Source organism: Pseudopipra pipra, chromosome 23 (genome assembly GCF_036250125.1).
Source record: "Pseudopipra pipra isolate bDixPip1 chromosome 23, bDixPip1.hap1, whole genome shotgun sequence".
Lineage (NCBI taxonomy): Eukaryota > Metazoa > Chordata > Aves > Passeriformes > Pipridae > Pseudopipra > Pseudopipra pipra.
In genome coordinates this window covers 3,843,370-3,862,951 of record NC_087571.1, presented here as the reverse complement: position 1 = coordinate 3,862,951, position 19,582 = coordinate 3,843,370, and the positions used below count along the sequence as shown (strand labels likewise).

The 19,582-nt window shown below is 43.7% G+C and overlaps 1 protein-coding gene across 3 annotated transcripts; it reads left to right on the top strand.

Annotated features, from left to right (window-relative positions):
• Positions 1-47: 47 nt before the first annotated feature.
• Positions 48-18,514, top strand: JHY (junctional cadherin complex regulator). 3 transcript variants are annotated; one of them, XM_064634857.1, is made up of 9 exons: positions 48-129; positions 1,956-2,340; positions 5,479-5,908; positions 10,228-10,320; positions 11,881-12,473; positions 13,976-14,231; positions 16,168-16,248; positions 16,888-17,013; positions 18,109-18,514. In XM_064634857.1, the coding sequence occupies exons 2-9, from the start codon at positions 1,979-1,981 to the stop codon at positions 18,307-18,309; spliced, it is 2,142 nt and encodes a 713-aa protein (XP_064490927.1). In that variant the 5' UTR covers positions 48-129; positions 1,956-1,978; the 3' UTR covers positions 18,310-18,514. The 3 variants fall into 3 exon arrangements, with proteins under 3 accessions (XP_064490927.1, XP_064490925.1, XP_064490926.1); XM_064634855.1 differs by lacking the exon at positions 48-129 and adding an exon at positions 157-216; XM_064634856.1 differs by lacking the exon at positions 48-129 and adding an exon at positions 1,275-1,406.
• The last annotated feature ends 1,068 nt before the right edge of the window (positions 18,515-19,582 follow it).

Genomic DNA, 19,582 nt, shown 5'->3' with positions numbered 1-19,582 from the left:
GGTTCCCGGAGGGAGTGGGGGGGATGGAAATAATCCCATTTTTCGGTGGAAAAGCGGCTCCTCCCGGGCGCTACCACAGCCCCGCCCGAGGGGGGGGAGGACGAGCTCCCCCCGCTCCGCCCGCGCTTGGTACGTGCCGACCGCGTCCTCCCGGTTACCATGGCAACGGGGGGAACGGCCGGGAATGGGACCGGGAATGAGCCGGGAACTGAGAGGGTGAGAGGGGATGGGAGCATTGGGAGAGGGGATGGGGACAGGGACAGGGAGAGGGGAAGGGAATGAACGGGACAGGGGACTGGGGACCGGGAGAGGGGAAGGGAATGAACGGGACAGGCGACAGGGAGAGGGGACACGGTGTGGGGACAGGGACAGGGAGAGGGGACCGGAATGAACGGGACAGGGGACAGGGAGAGGGGACACGGTGGGGGGACAGGGACAGGGAGAAAGGACATGGAACTGGGGACGGGGACTGGGGATGGGGACAAGGGAAGGGGAAGAACTGGGACAAGGACAGGGGCTGAGGGGTTGGGGACAGGGGACGAAGAGAGGAGGTCCGGGACAGAGGATGTGGGACAGGGAAGTGGGTGAAGGGACATGGGAAAAGGGATGGGGACAGGGGACATGGAAAAGGGGATGGGGGTGAGGGGACCAGGGACGGGGGACTGGGAGACAGGGCTGGGAACAGGGGGCTGGGGTGAGGGGAAATGGGGTGAGGAACTGGGAGAGGGGAAAGGGACAGGGGGCATGGGAGAGGGGATGGGGATATGGGACAGGGGACTGGGGTGAGGGAGCGTAGGAGAGGGGACCAGGACCAGGGACCAGTGTGAAGGGAGCAGGGAAATGGGACACGAGCAGTGGACAGTAGATCGGGAAAGGGAACCAGGGTGAGGGGACAGGGGATGGGGATGTGGGACCAGGGAAATGGGACTGGGACAGTGGATAGGGGATTGGGAAAGGGAACCAGGGTGAGGGGACAGGGGATGGGGACGTGGGACCAGGGAAATGGGACTGGGACAGTGGATAGGGGATTGGGAAAGGGAACCAGGGTGAGGGGACAGGGGATGGGAACATGGGACTGGGGACACTTTGGGGAACACACACCTGGCCTGGCTTTTCTCCAGGGACTGGGGTCCTGCTTTGGCCCCTGAGGGACCTGGGACAGGGGTTGCAGGCAGGGTCTCACCTCCCTCATGGACACTGTGGAGGGAGAGGCAATTCCCAGCGAGATTCCACCTTCCTTGCCCACCCTGGGCTTTGCCCTCCGGGCTGTGGGTGACCAGTGATGGAGCAATGGGCACAGGGGTCTGTCCGGGTGTCAGGGTTAGCACTGCTGGTCTCACCTGAAAAATTAGGAATTATTTATCACCCACGTGCTAAGGTGACACTCCCTGTGCACCTTTACCCACGTATGTGCTGTGACTAATGTACCTTTTATCATAAACCAGCCTTTTCCCCCACTCCCAGACACTTTACCTTAAGGACTTCTGAACACTTCAATCAAATGTAAAGAAACTCTCATCCTAATTTAGAATGTTCCAGTTCTTTTCACTGTGTTGTTCCCTGTCACACTTCCTTGCTGGTTTTGCATGTCATGTCAAGATGGTATCAAGTCAAATAAAGAGAACATCCAGAATTTATTTGAACTCTCAAAAGTTAACAGATAACATCCTGTTGCTTTGTCTCAGCTTCATTTTCCTTTTCAAAAGCTGGTCATGCATTATTTATGACCACCAGTAGTTTAAGGTAGATTTCATAGCAGTTGCTGCATAGGGACCTTGATATTAACTGCTTAATGAAACATGAGTGTGACAGAGGAGGATAAAGAATTCTTGAACAATAAAAGCTCAAATTCTGAGCCTTAGCCAACAATAGTACTCACAACTGCAGCTTTTCATAAATATTATCATTATTATAAGGCCAACAACCTTTTTGTTTGCTCTGTTTTCCAAACACAGGGCTGGTGTAAATAAACCACGGCATGAAACCCTCAGCTCTGAAATACACTGCAGTGTTTTCTCCCCACTCCCGCACCGTGAATAAAATCCACGTGCCTCCAAAAGTCCTCGTGCCGCCCGTTTTCCACCCTCCCAAATGGCAAAGGGTGACTGTGAGGGAAGGGGGATCTGCCTCCAGCCCCCAGGACTCCCAGGACTCGGACTCAGAGAGCCTTCCTGAGGAGGGGCAGGACCAGCTGGGGCTCCAGCAGAGGATCCTGGAGAGTGAGGAGCTGCTGGGACTGGGCTCTGAGGAGCTGGACAGTGACAGCCTGGAGGAGGACAGCCTGGAGGAGGTCAGCTCAGAAGAAGAGACCAGTCCAAAGGGAACACAGAAGAATGGAAGGTAAGGCTTAGATTTCAGTAGGTGAGCAGAACAGTTTATAGAATCATAGAATCATAGGATCAGCTGGGTTGGAAGGGACCTCCCAGATCATCAAGATCCAACCCTTGATCCAACCCCGCTGTGGTTCCCAGCCCATGGCACTGATGCCACATCCAGTCTCTTCTTAAAAACCTCCAGGGATGGAGAATCCACCCCTTCCCTGGGCAGCCCATTCCAATGGCTGAGCACCCTCTCTGCAAAGAAATTCTTCCTAATCTCCAACCTAACCCTCCCCTGGCACAGCTGCAGACCCAGCCCTCTTGTCTTGCTGATGGTTGCCTGGGAAAAGAGACCAACCCCCCCTGGCTCCCCCCTCCTGTCAGGGAGTTGCAGAGAGTGAGGAGGTCTCCCCTGAGCCTCCTCTTCTCCAGGCTGAGCCCCCCCAGCTCCCTCAGCCTCTCCTCACAGCACTTGTGCTCCAGTCCCTTCCCCAGCCTCGTTGCTCTCCTCTGGACCTTGTATTCCTCAGAATATACAAATGGCATTTCAAGACCAATTTATGCTGCCCAAGTGCTGTTAAAGCACCTACAGACATAGTTTTAGAGGACCTACAGACATAGTCACACACCAAGATGTACTATTTCATCTTACATTCATAATTACTATGCCCATTTCTCAGCATATAACATCAACTTTTACTATGTTGGCTGAAACATAAAATGACCTATGACCAGTCCAGGAGGGTAAGATGGAGAAGAAAACATCCCTCACAAATCTTTGGGCAAGTTAAATATGAGTCACAGTTGCCCAGCAACCAGGAGGGACATCCATTGTCCTGGGGGGCATCACCAGGGGTTGGACTTTATGATCTTTATGATCCCTTCCAACCCAAGATATTCCATAATTCTGTGATTCTCCAGTCACTACTTGCAGGGAGAACTTGGAGAGCAAGACAAGAGAGGAAGAAAACAAGACTCAGTACTGAGCCCTCCTCTTCTCATTCCTTACAAAAAGTGCTGAACAAACCAGGCCACTTCTCTTAGAAAACTTACAGGCAAAAATTAATGGCTTGAATAAATGCAGTTTTGTCCTCGTGGCTGTGTAAATCTAAAAATGTCCAGGGTTACTGTCAGCTTTAAACATCCTTTAGAAAGCGTTAACTTGGTACATAAAATGAAATTTAATTTGCTGCCATGCACATGAAAGGTTTAACCCTCTATGAATTGGGAATAATTCTCAAGTTTAGAGGGATTAAATTAAACCCAAAGTAATAATAATGTGCAGTTTCAATTTAATTGTCTACTTAAAATAAAACGACAAACAAATGAAGGCTAAATGATTAATAGCATGCTTTTATTCACCTCCTCAACAAGCAAAATGGCCAGTTATTGAATATTTTATTGTGAGTGCAAATGATGTTAATTGTACTAGAAACATGCTCTAATTTTTAGTAATTTTTTTGACTGAATACTGCACTGAATGTGAGGCTCTTCATTAAATGGAAATTTGATTTTATTTTGTTTGAACTTAGCCCAGTAAGTACTCCAACCCAGTCCATTAACCAGAGTAAATATCACAGCATGTACATATAAAACCCCCTTCTACATCCATTACTAACCCTGGAATTTGAAGAGGAAGTGCTGCATCTGTTGTCTGCACACCCCACTTTTGTGGAGGAGCTGAGTCCATCTAACCTTCCTCTCCACTTGGGGCTGGGAGGGGGGAGGAATAAAAGGTGCCCTTTTTGTCTGGGGGATGATTAGGGCTGAAGGGGCTCTTCACACTCATTTTATCCCCGTGCAGTGACCCGGGCTGGAGCCCGCAATTGAGCCCCTATTTCAGCACAATGGGGCTCTTTAGCATTATCCTCTGAATCACTGCAATTATATCACATATTTCTGTACTCATTTCCAAATGTGCTCACCTAGTTCTGTTTACCTGCAGCGCTTGGCAACGGGAAATAATCACATTTTCCCCCCGGGGTAAATCAAATCACCTCCTTCTCCAGGACATGGCACACCAGTGGTCACCTGAAATGAAAATGAAACGTTATTTTGGTGTTGTCAGGAGCCACTTTGCCAGGCAAAGGCATGTCACTCATTTAGAAAGGTGAATAAATGGTTTATGGAAACGGTAATAGGATTAACTAGGCCACACTTTGGAGAATCCAGCACATCAGGACGTTTCTTTTAACAGAGGCTGAAGAGTCAACCAGGTTCCACTCTGAAAGACTCATCATGGCAGTGGCCAAGGAACTAGGGCTGTACTGCAGGTCCAGTGGAATAAAAACAGGCTTAAAAGCTTTTTCCTCCCACATTTCTTACTCCTGCTGCTCCCTCCACATCTCCTGGAAGCCACTTTTTGTGTGTTTGGCTCCTGCAGTTGGTTTTCCTCCCGTTGGATCAGATCATAAATCATAAATTGAACCAATTGTGGATTTTTTTTTAAAGCAGAGCATCTGTGTTTGCTTCATGGCAAATGTAATTCAGAGCATTGATTTGGCCACTTGTTAAAAAAATAGGCAAACCCACAGCCCTTTCTTATTCATGTTTTTCTACACTTAGCTTTTAATGAGAAGTTATTTTAAGTCTTTCACAGGAAAAGGTTTTTATTGCAATATCGTGGTGTTTCATAGGAATGAGAAGAGAAAATAAAAATACAGAGCTGGAGGCTGTTCCTGCTTGGACAGTCTCAAAAGGATGCTTGAGAGAGTGATTTTACCAGGATTTTACCACTTTTATTTCACTCAGCAGAGTCTCTGAAGAAGGAGAAACACACACTGCCTTTTGTGGGCTACGTGGTTTTTAAGGAAACAACAGAAGCAATATGAGATATCACTTCAACTTTTAGCTGATTCTACCACTGCTACTTGTGATTTCTATGCTGAATTTAGGATAATGATTGTATTCAACTGTGATCTGGATGTTAGACCAATTTATCATTCACTGCTAATGCAAATTAAAAATGAAGAGAAGGTCCTGCCAAAATTTTCTCCTAAAAAATGTTGGATAAAACTGTTCTGATTCCAATCCCAATTCCTCCATGCACTAAGTCACTTGGCCATATTTGCAGGACGTTTGTTGGCTCCAATTGCAAAATGAAATAATAAAGAATTTGTACAGTTTGTGCAGAATAATTGCGTGTTTGTTTTTTAAATAGGAAAAACCAGTCTGTGGACAAATATTCCAGCCTATGGTACAATCCTAACTGGAAGAACACAAGAAAGGCAGGAAAAGCATCTCAAGTTGGAGGAAGCAGTGTGGACTTTTCACAAGGGTCATTTTACCTCCATTCCAGTGGCTCCTCAGAAGAAAAGAGTCAAGAGGAGGCAAACCCACAAAATTCATTCTCAGAATTCGGTTCAGAATTTTTAAGCTTTCCTGAACCAAATGTCCTGGTCAGCAACGAACCCCTTGGGGTCCAAACCAAAAAGAAGGAATCTGGAGATGGTTTTCAGTCCAAAGATCGACCACAGAGAGCAAAGAAAAACTTTGTGAAAAAAAATAAGCAGACTTTAGGATTGCCCTCAGAGAGGATAAATTCCTATCTGGAGTTATACAAGAAAAAACAACAAGGTCTTCAAGAGCAGGTGGGTGATTTTTACATATTTTTATAAATTGGGGACTGTCTAGTGTTAAAATGCAGTGCATGGTGAGGTTTGCAGAGGAGATAAGGAGATTTGCAACCTGTCATGCAACTGATAAATTAAGATTTCCAGGGAGAATCTTGTTCCCTATGGAAGAATTGCCAATGGTGGCCACATTACAAGCCCAGTAAAGCCACGTGTGTTCTTGGCCATGAAGGTGTCCCAGAGGTGATCTCACACTAGTTTTTAAACTTGATGCTAAAGAAATACTGGTTCTACACTGCCCCTTCTCAGTGGTTCTTTCTTTGCTGCCTCTGATTTTTCCCTGCTTGGCCAGCATGAATTTGATGATGATGATCTCTGCTAATAGCAAATTCCAAGTCTTGTTCAGTGCAGAAAATACCAGTTGATGGGATCACAGAGTGACCTGGGTTGGAAGGGACCTTAAAGCTCATGCAGTTTACACTTCCCACTAGCCCAGGTTGCTCCAAGCCCTGCCCAACCTGGCTTTGGACACTTCCAGGATGGGGCAGCCACAGCTTCTCTGGGAATTCCATCCCAGCCCTTTACCACCATCACAGGGAAGATTCCTTCCCAGTATCCCATCCAACCCTGCCCTCTGGCAGTGGGAAGCCATTCCCTGTGTCCTGTCCCTCCATCCCTTGTCCCCAGTCCCTCTCCAGCTCTCCTGGAGAGCCTTTAGGCCCTGGAAGGGGCTCCAAGGTCTTCCAGAGCCTTCTCTTCCCCAGGTGAACCCCCCCAGCTCTCCCAGCCTGGCTCCAGAGCAGAGGGATCCAGCCCTTGGAGCATCTCCATGGTCTCCTGTGGATTTGCTTGGCCTCAAGCCTGCCAAGATCCCTGTCCAGATTTCCTCTTGGCCACCAGCAGCTCTAGAATCACGTGCAGCACCCGGGTTTGAAGGGCCTGGTTTTCCTGGGACTGTGAAGTCTCAGCCACCTTGTGTGAAGGATGAAGTGGAAACGTAATTACAGCTCCTAATGAACCATTACACAGGAGTTTGTTGCTTTTACTTGCTACTTACTGTGCCTAATGGGAAGGTGGGAGTCATTGGGTCGCTCCAGGAGTTGTGGAATAGAAAATTCTAAGCTTGGAAAACCACTGGGACTTTGTGCTTGGAGTGAAACTTCTGCTTCCCAGGGCTAATGAGCCGTTGACACAACATCAGAGGGCGTGTGGTGACTCCATTCCTCTGACAGGAACAGTGGACAGGTTTTCTTCTAGCAGGGCTATTAAGAGCACTTGTTTTCTTCCAGTAATAATTTGGCTGATGGCAAAAATAATTAGTGCAGATTGCTGCTAATTAAAGCTGTGTTGATATGATTATGTTTGCTATCCAGGGAGTTCTGAAAATCTTTCATATCTGAGTCTTGGAGCCAGGGATCAGGACTCCATTGTGTTGGCACTATTCAAAGATATGTAATAGGAAAAAAGGGTTAACATCAGGGCTGTGATATAAGATTTCCTTGCTGAAGGGGCCATGGGGACAGCAGAGCTGTGACAAGTGCAGGAAAGGGTGTTTCTTCCATCAAAAACTTGATACAGCCACAACAGCAGAGGGGGTGGACTCCCCATCCCTGGAAGTGTCCAAGGCCAGGCTGGACAGGGCTTGGAGCAACCTGGGCTGGTGGAAAGTGTCCCTGATCAAGGCAGGGGGGCTGAACAAGGTGATCCTTGAGGTCCCTTCCAAGCCAGTTCTGGAATTCTGGGATTCTAGGGGCAGCATCACCACCCATGTATTTGCTGCACAGGAGGAAGCACTTACCTCTTACATCCTTAATTCATTGCTCCATCTTGTTGGAAGGGGTGAAAGAAGTCCTGAAGGAAGCATCTTGTTGGCCCATGAGCAAACTCTGGTCACCTCACCTGGAAAACTTTACCACAAAGTGCAAAAACACCAAGGATGTGAAGAAGCAAACAAGCCACAGCCTCTGCTGAGGCGACCAAACTGTTGTTTCCTAAACTGGATTAATCTGAGCTTTGCAGGGGGTTGAAGCTGGTTTTATTGATAGGATATTTCTATTGATATGCTACTGGTGCTGTGGTAATGAAACAGGGTTTACACTGAAGTCAGTACTTTGGAGTTAAAATGTTGGAGTTAAAATGTTGGAGTTAAAATGTTGGAGTTAAAATGTTGGAGTTAAAATGTTGGAGTTAAAATGTTGGAGTTAAAATGTTGGAGTTAAAATGTTGGAGTTAAAATGTTGGAGTTAAAATGTTGGAGTTAAAATGTTGGAGTTAAAATGTTGGAGTTAAAATGTTGGAGTTAAAATGTTGGAGTTAAAATGTTGGAGTTAAAATGTTGGAGTTAAAATGTTGGAGTTAAAATGTTGGAGTTAAAATGTTGGAGTTAAAATGTTGGAGTTAAAATGTTGGAGTTAAAATGTTGGAGTTAAAATATTTGCAGCCTCCTTCTTGCAAGATTTACGTCTGTTCTCTCTGTGCATGCGGGCTGCATGTACCAAAACACACCATAAACCTGTGCTGATCTGTATATTTACTAATTTATACAGCATTTTATAAAGCATCAAGTTCTTTGCAGCGTTGCCTGATTCTTAAAGAACCCGATGATGAGTTTCTTTGAGAGAGAGAGAGGGAGGGAGAGAGAGAGTAGTGGCCCAATCTAGCTCAGCTGTGCTCAATCTGAGTTGCTTTCCTACCTACAAGCCCCTTACTTCAAAGCCAGGAACATAATGTACAATTTTTTAATGGCTCTAGACCAAGGCACTCAGACTCTGTGTGCACTGTGCCTTACCTCCGTGTAAACACCTAATCAAGATTGCCTGTGCTTCAACAATAGCAGCCAAATGCAATTCGAGAACCACAAGCCTTTGAAGTCCTCCCTGCAAAGGCTGGTTTTCTAGTCTGGGATAATGACATGCCATGATTGCTGTCTTTGTTGTATCTTTTCAGTAGAGAAGCAATTACGGGCCTCAATTTAACAGAATAGGCATTACACAGCTTATGATTCTCAAAATGCAATTTCATTTGATCATTTTCTCAATTTGATTGGTATTAATAGAATGGTTCCCAAAAAAAAAAAAAAAAAAAAAAAAAAAGGAAGAAAAAAAAAATGCTGGCAGAGGTTGTGTCCTGTTCCTCTTTCAAAGAGATAATGTAGAAGTATGTTTTACCTGCCCAGGAAACCATCAGTGCAGTGAGTCAGTTGGTTCCACCAAAAACATCCTGCTGCCTGCAGAGCTGTGTCTTTCCACGTTCAGGAAACCTGTGGGCAACGTTTTAATTTGCTTTATAATTTCTGCATTTCCATTTGGAGCAATAAACCCCACTCACCTTTTCTTCGTGGTCCTGATCTCTCACCCCCAGAGAGGCTCAGCTTCCCAGAAGGTTTCCTCCACACTTTCTTCCCACTGATTTCACCATTCTGATCTGGAATTCCTGGTCCTCTTGGTCACAGGTGTGTTCTCAGTGCAAGTCCTGTGTGGGTCACTCCTCAGTGGGGTGACACTGCCCCGCTCATCAAGGTCACTTGGCAGGATAGTTTGGGACAGCACAAATAGAAGTCGAAAAAAATCTAAAATATAATTGTTTTCCTGCAGTTTTATAGATTAAGGGGGGGGGGGGGGGGAAGGAAATGATGCTTTCAAGGAAAATGTTCATTATTGCTGTATTTACAAGGGCATCACCGGGCAAAAAATCATTCAGATCAGATTTGCAGCTCCCACATTTGCAGCTCCCACATTTGCAGCTCCCACATTTGCAGCTCCCACATGTGCAGCTCCCATCCTGCTCCCCCAGCTGTGGGCACGTGAAGGTGTTCTTGTCTGTGAGCTTGTTTTGCCAGGTTCCATGTGTTGGATGCTTTATTCCTGCATCTCCCCCTGCCCTTTCCTCCCAATATTACTGTGTTTTGCCATCTCTTTCTGCAGGACTTGCTCAGGCCCTGGCAGAGGGGGGGGTGTGTCATCCATCAGTGTCTGATTGCTTGGCCAGGGATGGTTTCTGCTTGTTTTTCTGTCATTAGGTGCATCCACTCCTAGAAATGGAGCAGCCCAGACACCGGAGGCTCACAAGGAGGTTTCTGTGCTGCAAACTTCCCGCAATTTTCTTTTCCTCTCTTCCCCTTGAAAGTAGAAGGAGCACTCCCTAATACCACACCACCGTTAACTGGATTTTTGCTTCCTTTTCTCTTCTAACCATTTGTTTTCTTGTTGCCTATTATATAATGCCTAACTTCAGCATTTTAGTTTTAATAGGAGGTGAATTATTGCTCATTCTTTCCCCTAGACTTTTAAAGCCTTTCATTTCTTTGGGCTGTTGCCATAAACATTCTCAATTTTCAGGTTACAGATCCTAAAACAGTTGATGAGGAAGAACCACCACCCCAGACTGTGAAAAAGAAGCCTGAAGACAACCTGAAAGGACAGCAGCTCAAGGTTCCTTTTGGATAGAATTTAATAACTGAAATATATGTGTAAAATCTTTGAAGTTTGGGTATTTAAAGCTGTCATCTTGTTACTTTTAAAGTACTGATGGTTGACAATAAATCCCTGAATATTTATCAATAGGTAATCACCAAAATTTAGTGCATGTGCTTTATGGAGTGAATATTTTTAAAGCAAAAGGGATCCCAAATGCCAAGGAATTCTGAGCTTAAAGAATCTCGCCTATTTATGGCATTTAGTTGATTTATGACATTATTTAGTTGATAATAATGCAAAATCACAATGGTACATGGTCATGCTTGATGGTTTATGAGGATTCTGAGCTAGAACTCAGTTATTGCTGCCTTATTTGTCCCCTAAAATCCCTGTGAAAATCAAAAGTCACCATAAATACAAGTAGAAGCAGTTGGACTCACCTCCTCTGTACACATAAATCTGTTTTCTGCTGGCTTTAAACCAACGCACTGTGAGTCTTTGGAGCACTGAAGAGACCAGGTTCTGATCACTGATGACAAAACAGGAGCTTCAGAACCAGCCAACTGCGATTATTTCTGGCAAACCTGGTTATTCTCAACTATTTGAGGTAATCCAGGCACTGCTTAAATTCCCAGCTGTTCACGCTGGAGGCTGCACCTCTGCAAAGCACAAACAGGATTTTTAGGCTGCTGTTCATCTGGATTTGCTTTATATATATGGAATTTCAGGGTGTTTAAATGGCAAAACTTTGGCCTGCTCCCAGTTTGGCAGCAGTGGCACGATGTGGATTGTCAGAGTAAAGGTTGAGCTAACAAATCACCCCGTGGGCTGCAGGAGGCAGGACTGCCCAGTGCTAAAGCTTTCACCAAAACCCCCTGGTCTATATGTGGATTTAATTCCTGCCATTAAGCAGTTATTCTGAGTGCATATGCCATGTGCTGATTGCAAGTGTTGCTGACAAAAGAACCCTGGAGAGACAGGAGGATGAAATGGAGGATTTTAGCCCCGACAAAGATTAAATGGGCTGAGAATGGATTTGTGTGTCCCCGTGTCTTCCCTCCAAGTGGGCAACACCTGAGGCTGTAATTGGAAAGGGATAAATCTTAAATAAACTCCAGATTTAGAGCAGGGCAGTTCAGCTCACAACAGCAGCCCTGGTGTGGTTAAACTCTGAAATTGTTTCTTATCATCTGGGTTATGTTTTGTGGGGTACAGGCAGGGAGGAGGTTTAGAAATAAAATCATTCATATGATTGACACCAGTCTGTTCCTGCTGTGGATCGGTCTAATAGTGTGGACAAAGCCACCTTTCCCTGAAATTTGGGACAGTTTGCTCTGTACAAAGCCATCTTTCCCTGAAATTTGGGACAGTTTGCTCTGTACAAAGCCATCTTTCCCTGAAATTTTGGACAGTTTACTTTCATTAGGGAACAAAATCCAAGAGTTGCTTTGATTTTTGAATGATTCTCTCCAGGTTGACAGTCCTCAGAGTTGGGAAGAGGTAGTCCTGTGCATTTAAGGGCTCCTGTTGAACACCTAAACTGAAGCTCACCCCACTTTTGGTGACTTGTTTCAGGATCAGCACAATAAGTTCTCCCAGAGAGAGAAAACAAAACCCACTGGGAATCTCGATGGCAAAGATTTTCCAAGGAATGGCAGCCAACAAGCACCAGGAAGAGCAGCAGAACCAAAGCCTTGGCACCACAATCCCCAGCAAACACCAGGATTTCAGGCTGCTCCCAGTGCAGAGGAGCAGGACAAGGACACTGCCCTGCAGGAATGTCTGCATCCCAATCCTGCTGCTGGCCCTGCTGCTGATCCAGCAGCAAAATCCAACACTGGCTTCAATAATTCCCCAAATTCGAGACATTTTGTTAACCAAGGCTTTGGTTTTCCCACATCCACCTGGCCTGTTCATCCCACATCCCAGCACTGCAACCCAGCAGACTCCAGCAAGGAGAACAAGAAATATCAGCAGGAGTCTCCACGTGGAATTCCACATTCACCCCACCACATCCCTGGGCAGCATTTTGCAAGTACCAGTGGCCAAGCAAATCCCAAACAGAGGAACATTTCAAACATTTCATCTGCTTTTAATGCCAGTTTTCAAGAATTGAAGGATCAAATCCCACTTCAGGACTGCAAGAAACACGTTCATGAGGATAAAAGGTACCAGAACTATGATATCAGTAGTTTATGGTAAGGATATAAGTGTTGAAAGAGTATTATTATAGCACTGTGATGCCCAAAATATATAGAAATGGACAATAAAATGCTTTAAACCCGAAGTATAAAGTTATTCTGCTACAAGCCTGCCACTGTAGATTATTATTAATTTAAGATTCGTTGTAGCTATTGATTTTTAAATATGGCACATTGGCAAAGGACACTTCCAGGCACAGAACTTCCAACAGCTGGAAGTTTCTAGAAGGAAAAGTTTAAAACACAGATAGGAAAGAGAATTTGTGCATAAAGCAAACCTGCCCTTCCAGGTGGATATCCAGAGTCAGTCCAGTGCCAGTTCTGGCTCCCTGCCTGTGGGAAAGAGCAGGAAAACCCTCAGTTCTGTGGGATTTATTTCAGTGCTCAGTGGACCTGACCCAAAGCCATTTAAAAGCAGCTTTCCTTGGCTTTAGGTAACTTTGATTCAGGCTGAAAATCTCCCCATCTATAGTTTTTTCCATTTATTTTAAGCAGTTTCCATACACTGTGCAAGCAAAGTCAGTCGTTGTGAGATACCTATTTTTCCATCTTCATGCTCCCAGTATGTTCCATGTGCAGGTTGCTTGTTGAGCTACCTGCTGTATATAAAAAATATATGTAATAAAATATAAATAGATATAATAAATAAATATATAAAATATAAATATAATATATAAAATATAATATGTATAAAATATAAATATAATGATATAAATATATAAATATAACTGTAATATGTATAAAATGTAATATGTATAAAATACAATATGTAAATATAATATATAAAATACAAATATATCATGATATAAATAAATAATATATAAGTATAATATGTATAAAATATAATATGTATAAAATATAGTATATATATAATATATAAAATATAAATACATATAATAATATATAAAAATAAAATAATAATGTTCTATATAAATAATCATACATAGCAAAACATATATTTATAAAATATATTAAAAAATTATAACATTTATAACATATATTTATAAAATTGTGAGAAATATTTATTTATAGAAAAACTAATTTATATAGTAATATATATAATATAAATATATTATAAATTATATCAATAATATAGATTATATATAATCGAGATATAATATAGATAGATTATATATCTAGATATATAGATATATATAGATATATATAGATATATATAGATATATATATAGATATATATAGATATATATAGATATATATAGATATATATAGATGGATTATATATCTAGATATATAGATATATATCGATATATAGAGATTATATAGATATATATAGATTATGGATATATGTATAGATACACAGATATATAGATATATATATATATTATATATCTGGATATAATATAGATATCTCTGTATACATATAGAGATAAATATATAGATTATATAGATTATAGATTATATAAATATATCTCTCACTTTTTAAGGCCTTCCCAATGTTTTGTTCCCAGCTCCCCACCAGCTCCTTGTGCCACCTCCAGCTTTCCCCAGCTGCTGGAGCAGCATCTCCCAGGAATCCCAGGCTTGGCAGGAGCTGCCTTTGCTGACAGGTGGCTGCTCAGCCTCCTGCCCCCTGCCATCCCACGGCTCCCCAGTGCTTCCCAGGGAGATCCCCAGGCAGGGAACCCACTGGCAAGAAGCAGGAGCAACTCAGAGGGACATCTCACCCAAATGAGAAAGCAAACCCAGCCTAAAGGCAGCAAGAAGGTAAGAAAACAGCTGTGGGTTGGATGGTTTAACGTTTCTATTCCCCCTCTATTTTTTTTTCCTAATAATCCAAAGTTCTTTAGGGAAAAAAAGTGGGTGCACGGGGGAGGTGAGTCCAACTTTTTCTACCTGTAACATTTTCTGGTTTATGGTAACTCCTTGAGTTCTACCTCAGAATCCTCGTGAACCATCAAACCCTTCACTGTTACAGAGAGCACCCACACCAGCTTGCCCAGAGCATTAAAAAAAATCAAGGGACAAAGGTAAGAAACAGCCACTAAAATCATTCAGTGCAAAGAAGAAGGTGATCCCCCAGCTCTGCCCGTGTCCCTTGGAGTCCTGATGACCTTCAAGGGCACAGAGGGCACCGTCTGTCCCTGAAGTTCTCAGGGCTAAGGTGATTTAGGAGCTGTTTGGATGTGCCAGCAGGCAGCCTGGCCTCACATCTGAGCACACCATTGTCCTGCTCAGGCTCATTTGCTGGCCAGCCCAAATCTCCTGCTTTCCAAGGGGTTCCCAGGGAACAGCACCAAACTCGGGGGATTTGCAGAGCTAACGGCATAAACACAATTCCAAGCCTCCTGATGATCCCATTTGGGTCTTTTTGTCTCTTTTTGCCTCCTCTGTGTGTCCAGTTTCACAGTGGAACCAGTTAACACGGATGCAGTGGAACAGCATAAAGGGATCCCTGTGTGTCCATGACAAATTAAACGTTTAAGAAGTTTGCTCCAAGTCTCGGGGCAGACAAACTTAAGCTGGAATAATTATTGCTGTGTTTCATCTGTGTCTTGCTGCTTGGATGCCTCTAAGAAGAATTAGCAGGATTATGATAGTAACTGAAGGGCAGATTTCCTTCCCTTTCTGTTCCCCTGAGCTCAAACCATTGCTTATATCCTGTATTTTCAGTGGTTTTCTCACGCTTCATATGTGAGGAATGCCCAGAGAATAAGAGTGTTTGTGTCTCACAGGAAAATCCAGCTTTTCCTAATAAACAAGTGCAATTCTACTCATCATCTGAAGTGAGAAAACCCTGATTTTGCTGTAGACAGCTAAAGGATTAACTCCTCACAGCAGCTAAAATTAAAAGTTAGTAATTTATACCATAGGGGTACCTGACACAGAGAAACCTCAGACAGAAAATTCAGTGCATTGAATTAGTTTCTCTGCAGTTGAGTTTTCAATAAATGCATATTTTACTTTCATATAGAGAGGTCTTGGTGCTTCTGCTTTACTCCATCATTAAAATTACTACAGAGCTGATCATAAGAAGGAGTTTTTAAAACATAGTTCACTTCTAAAAATTAATCTGGTACTCTCAAAAGAGCACTTTTCATCAAAGTTTATATTTAAAAAGCACTTTGTACTAAAGAATCTTTTTATTAGAATATTCTGGAAGCATTGGGGTGCTTACATAAAGAAGGATTGAAGTGGCATCACCCATCACTCTTCTCTTCCCATGCACTTGTGAAGCTTTTGCTGTGCTCAAGGCATGGATTTTTCAACTGCCTGGGGATAATTTTCCATTGCAGTTTTGAGAACAAAGAAAGGTTACAATTGCTATCAACATTTGCCTCATTTTTTTACCACCAAAATCAGGTACTTTTATCTGCTTCTCTTACAACACCTCCTTTGGAGTCTCTTATAACAGTCAAAGGGGTCACTTGAAGCTGTTTAAAAATAAAGCTCACAAGAGGTCAGTTTGGACTGAGAAATTACTGCTTTGTGATTCGGATAATTGGCAATTTCCCACCAAGATTCAAAGGAAATACAGTGTCCTTTGCCTTGTGCAATTAGCTCAGGCTTGTTGGTCACTTATTTAAGATGAGACATGCCAGGGGTAAGGCTGAGACCCCGTTTGAGCCCCACTCCTGCTTTAATTATTCTCTCTGTGAACCCAGAGGAAGGAAAAAATCTCTCCCTGCTGTTTGTTTTTCAGCCATGTGGCCCAAAAGTCTGCATAAACCTCAATGTGAAGCTCGGGGGCCTTGGACCTGACTATGAGGCAATCAAAGAAAAAGTGAGTAAATCCCTGTTACCTGCTTTTCAGCTGTGCAAAGTGATTTTATAGGCAGAGAAATCACTGCTGGGAAGCAGCTTGTGGTTGGTTGGTGCTTCCTGTCCTTGGCTCTGGGTCTGCCTTGAGATCCTGAAGGGAAATTCAGATAGAAGGGAAGATAACTGGGTGATTTTAACCCTCTGATTTTGTAGTTCTAGAAGCAGGGAGTAGCTCACAGAACTCCTCAGTAAATTATCCAGCCATGTGACTGGAGTTGCACTGTCATTCCCAGTGCTGAAGGTCTGCCCAGCCTTCCCAGTGGAAGTAAAACCAGTTGTGTGTGAACAGAAGCAAACAGCTGGATGCACATTTGTACTCTGCTGAAATGGAGGCAGATTGTTCAGAACACTCAGATGTCACCTTTCTGCTGAGCTCTATCCTCAGCCCGAGGAAAAGCTCTTAAAAATGAAAAGCAACTAAAAAAAAAAAAAGCTGTGCCATTTATCAGGGTTTCCTGTTGTGTTCTGCTGAGGGGGGATCAATGGCCTGGCCAGGTTAAACAGCAGCAGAGGTGTAAATGGAAGGCTTGGTGGAAAAAGTGGTTCATTGATGGATCCACTGAGACATTCAATGACAAACCCTTTTTTCCCTTTTTTTCAGAAGCAGAAGTTAAAGCTGCAAAAGGAATATTCAAGGCAGATTAAGGAATACAATATGAAAAATATTACTTTGGTTCAGAAGTTACCTGCAAAACCTCAGGTCACATCTTCAGTGTCGAGACAGAAGGTAAGAACAGCTTCCCTTTAAAATACACCCAGGGAGAGATTCTGGGCTTTGCACAGAGGAAAGGGAATAAATTTAACTCAGAGTAGGCTAAAATAGTTTCTCCACTTTGATTTTCCTTCTAACAGCTCCATGAATCACAGATTTCCTCTTGTTAATTATTATCCACCTGCCCCTCAGGCTCCCTCCCAAACGTGCCCATCAGTCCCATAGCTACAGTAATTACTCTGATTTTTCAAGCCCACACAACATCACTTCAGCCTTCACTGGCCTCCAAAAACAGCCCAAATGAGCAATGAGGGACTCCCTGGCACTGCATCCACACACACAGACCAAGGGAGCACCTTTTCCTCATTGCAGGAATTAACAAAGCTCTGGAAATAACATCTTTTGAGCCATCAGTTCTGCAGGAGCTCACCTGCCTGGGGAAGTGTTTCTCCAAGGGGACAAAGGGGGACCTGCAGGCTTCAGGAACAAAGCTGGGGGGTTGGATGTCAGTTGAATTCCTCAGTTACCTGCAGTTATTTCCCAACTTCACATGAACCACAAAGTGACAAAACTGAGTTCTCAGGGTGTCAGAAGGGCTTTGGATTCCTTCAGAAGGCTTCCCACACACTCTGACCACGGACATGCAGCTTCCACTTGGGGCATAACAGGTGTTTTCCCAGTTCATGCAGCAAACACAGACACCAAAACACATCCCAGGTTAAACCAGGGCTCTCTCAGATCCAGGATTTCTGCAATCCTGTTCCCATTCCCTCTGCAAGACAGCCTTCAGCTTCCAGACATCATTCCTTACTACTGGACACTGGAAAAAAAACGTTTATAACCTTAATAGACTCGTGTTGCTCTTTCCTTTTTACCACTAAAACACTCTTTCAGTGTCTGAGGTGGCTTCCAGTAGTGCCAGAAAGCAAAACTCCTTGGGGTGGGTTACTTGGCAGTCACCACTGAACCATCTGCTGTTGAATTCTGTCAGAAACAACATCAGGAATTAGGGGAAATATTAATTGGACTCAGCATAAACCCACCTAAGTGCTCTTGGAAACGTTGGTCAGGTGTTCTCCCCATCAGTTACCCCAGTTTTCCTGGTTTTAGGCACTGGAATATGCCAAGAAGATTCCAAGGCCAAAGACTTTCATGACAAGACCATCAGACAAAGAGGTGAAAGAGGAAGTTCTGTCCCAGACTTCAGAGGGAAGCAGCTTCCCCAAAATCCCATCCCTGGAAACCCTGCGGAGCAGACACGAGAAGGAGAAGGAGGTTGTGGCTGCTTTCAAAGCCCTTCACATCCTATAAGGGATACATCTGAAAATATTTGGGATGTCTTCAAATCAAAAATGCCCAAACTATTTAATTATGAGCTCTGACCATCACATATTTATTTACCAGCCCACTGAAATACAAAGTGGCTCAAGGTTAATCATTGATAAATTTTGGACTCGGTTCTACCATACCTTTTTTATTTAAATAAAATAAATCTTTGCATGTGTAGCATTTTAAATATGGTCTTCTCTGTTACGTTTCTTTAAAATAACTGACCTAGCAGTTGCATCTTTCAGACTAATCAGCTGTTGGCTTGTCACAGCTGGATCGTTTTTGGACACGTCAAACACATGGACACATCTACAAAACATTAAAAATTAATTTCTGTTTCATGGGATGATCTTAACACCATCAATATTTCTCTTTTTGAAGTGCAGAGGAGATTTTGGCAAACTGTCCAGAAACAAAGCCAAAAATAAGCCATTGCTGGTAAGGGAAAAAAAAACCAAACACAAAAATATGCCCCAAACCCAGCAGTTGGTGATGATACAATACTAATTATTCAAATATTACTCTGCTATTTATTAGGGAATAGTTGTCACATTAAGACCAAAATTTCGAAGCTTCATCTGGGACAAGAAAACTCCAACCAAGTCCTGGCTGAGCAGGCAGACAATCTGTTATTAGCCAGAAGCAGTTGGAAAATGTATTGGGTGACTGAGGATAATTGAGAGCTACATGTTGGAGAGGAAACAGCTTTTAACAGATTAAGTCCATAAAAATAACAACAAACAGATGGGTTTCTTATGGTGGTTCCATTCCTTTAACTTGGTAAATTATGAATTAAGTCAACAGGTGAAATGTGATTGGAACTCACAGCAAGGGAATTTGGACTAAAATCTCAGAGAAAACAGGTTCCAAGGAAAATAAATAACCAACCCCCTTGGGATCGTGTGCAATTGCTTTGTCCGATTTGTTAGGTCTCTTTTTGCCTCCTGCTGAGTTGGGCTGGGCAGCTGGAAGTTTGGGACACACATAACATTTGGGGAGAGCTTGGTGGGAGAAGCACCTTGGCCATGGGGAGGATGCTGTGCAGGGATCACCTTCCCAAAGGGGTGAGGCTGCAGGGGGGATGTTTGGCACCTCAGGGAACATTTCCACTTCCATCCTCTGCCTCAGCCTCCCTTCTCCTCACCCTCAGGCACTGCCTGTGCCCTCTCTCCCTGTGGAAGGTGGTAAAATCCACCCACCCCGGCTGGAAAAATGATCCCATGCTCTGCCAGCCGCTGCTTTCCTACTTTTCATT

Excerpts from the sequence above, each read along its gene's own strand:
- JHY (XM_064634857.1), top strand. The coding sequence starts at position 1,979 with ATGAAACCCTCAGCTCTGAAATACACTGCAGTGTTTTCTCCCCACTCC. Across the intron at positions 16,249-16,887 it reads ATGAGGCAATCAAAGAAAAA|AAGCAGAAGTTAAAGCTGCA; the intron begins GTGAGTAAATCC and ends CCTTTTTTTCAG. Across the intron at positions 17,014-18,108 it reads CTTCAGTGTCGAGACAGAAG|GCACTGGAATATGCCAAGAA; the intron begins GTAAGAACAGCT and ends TCCTGGTTTTAG.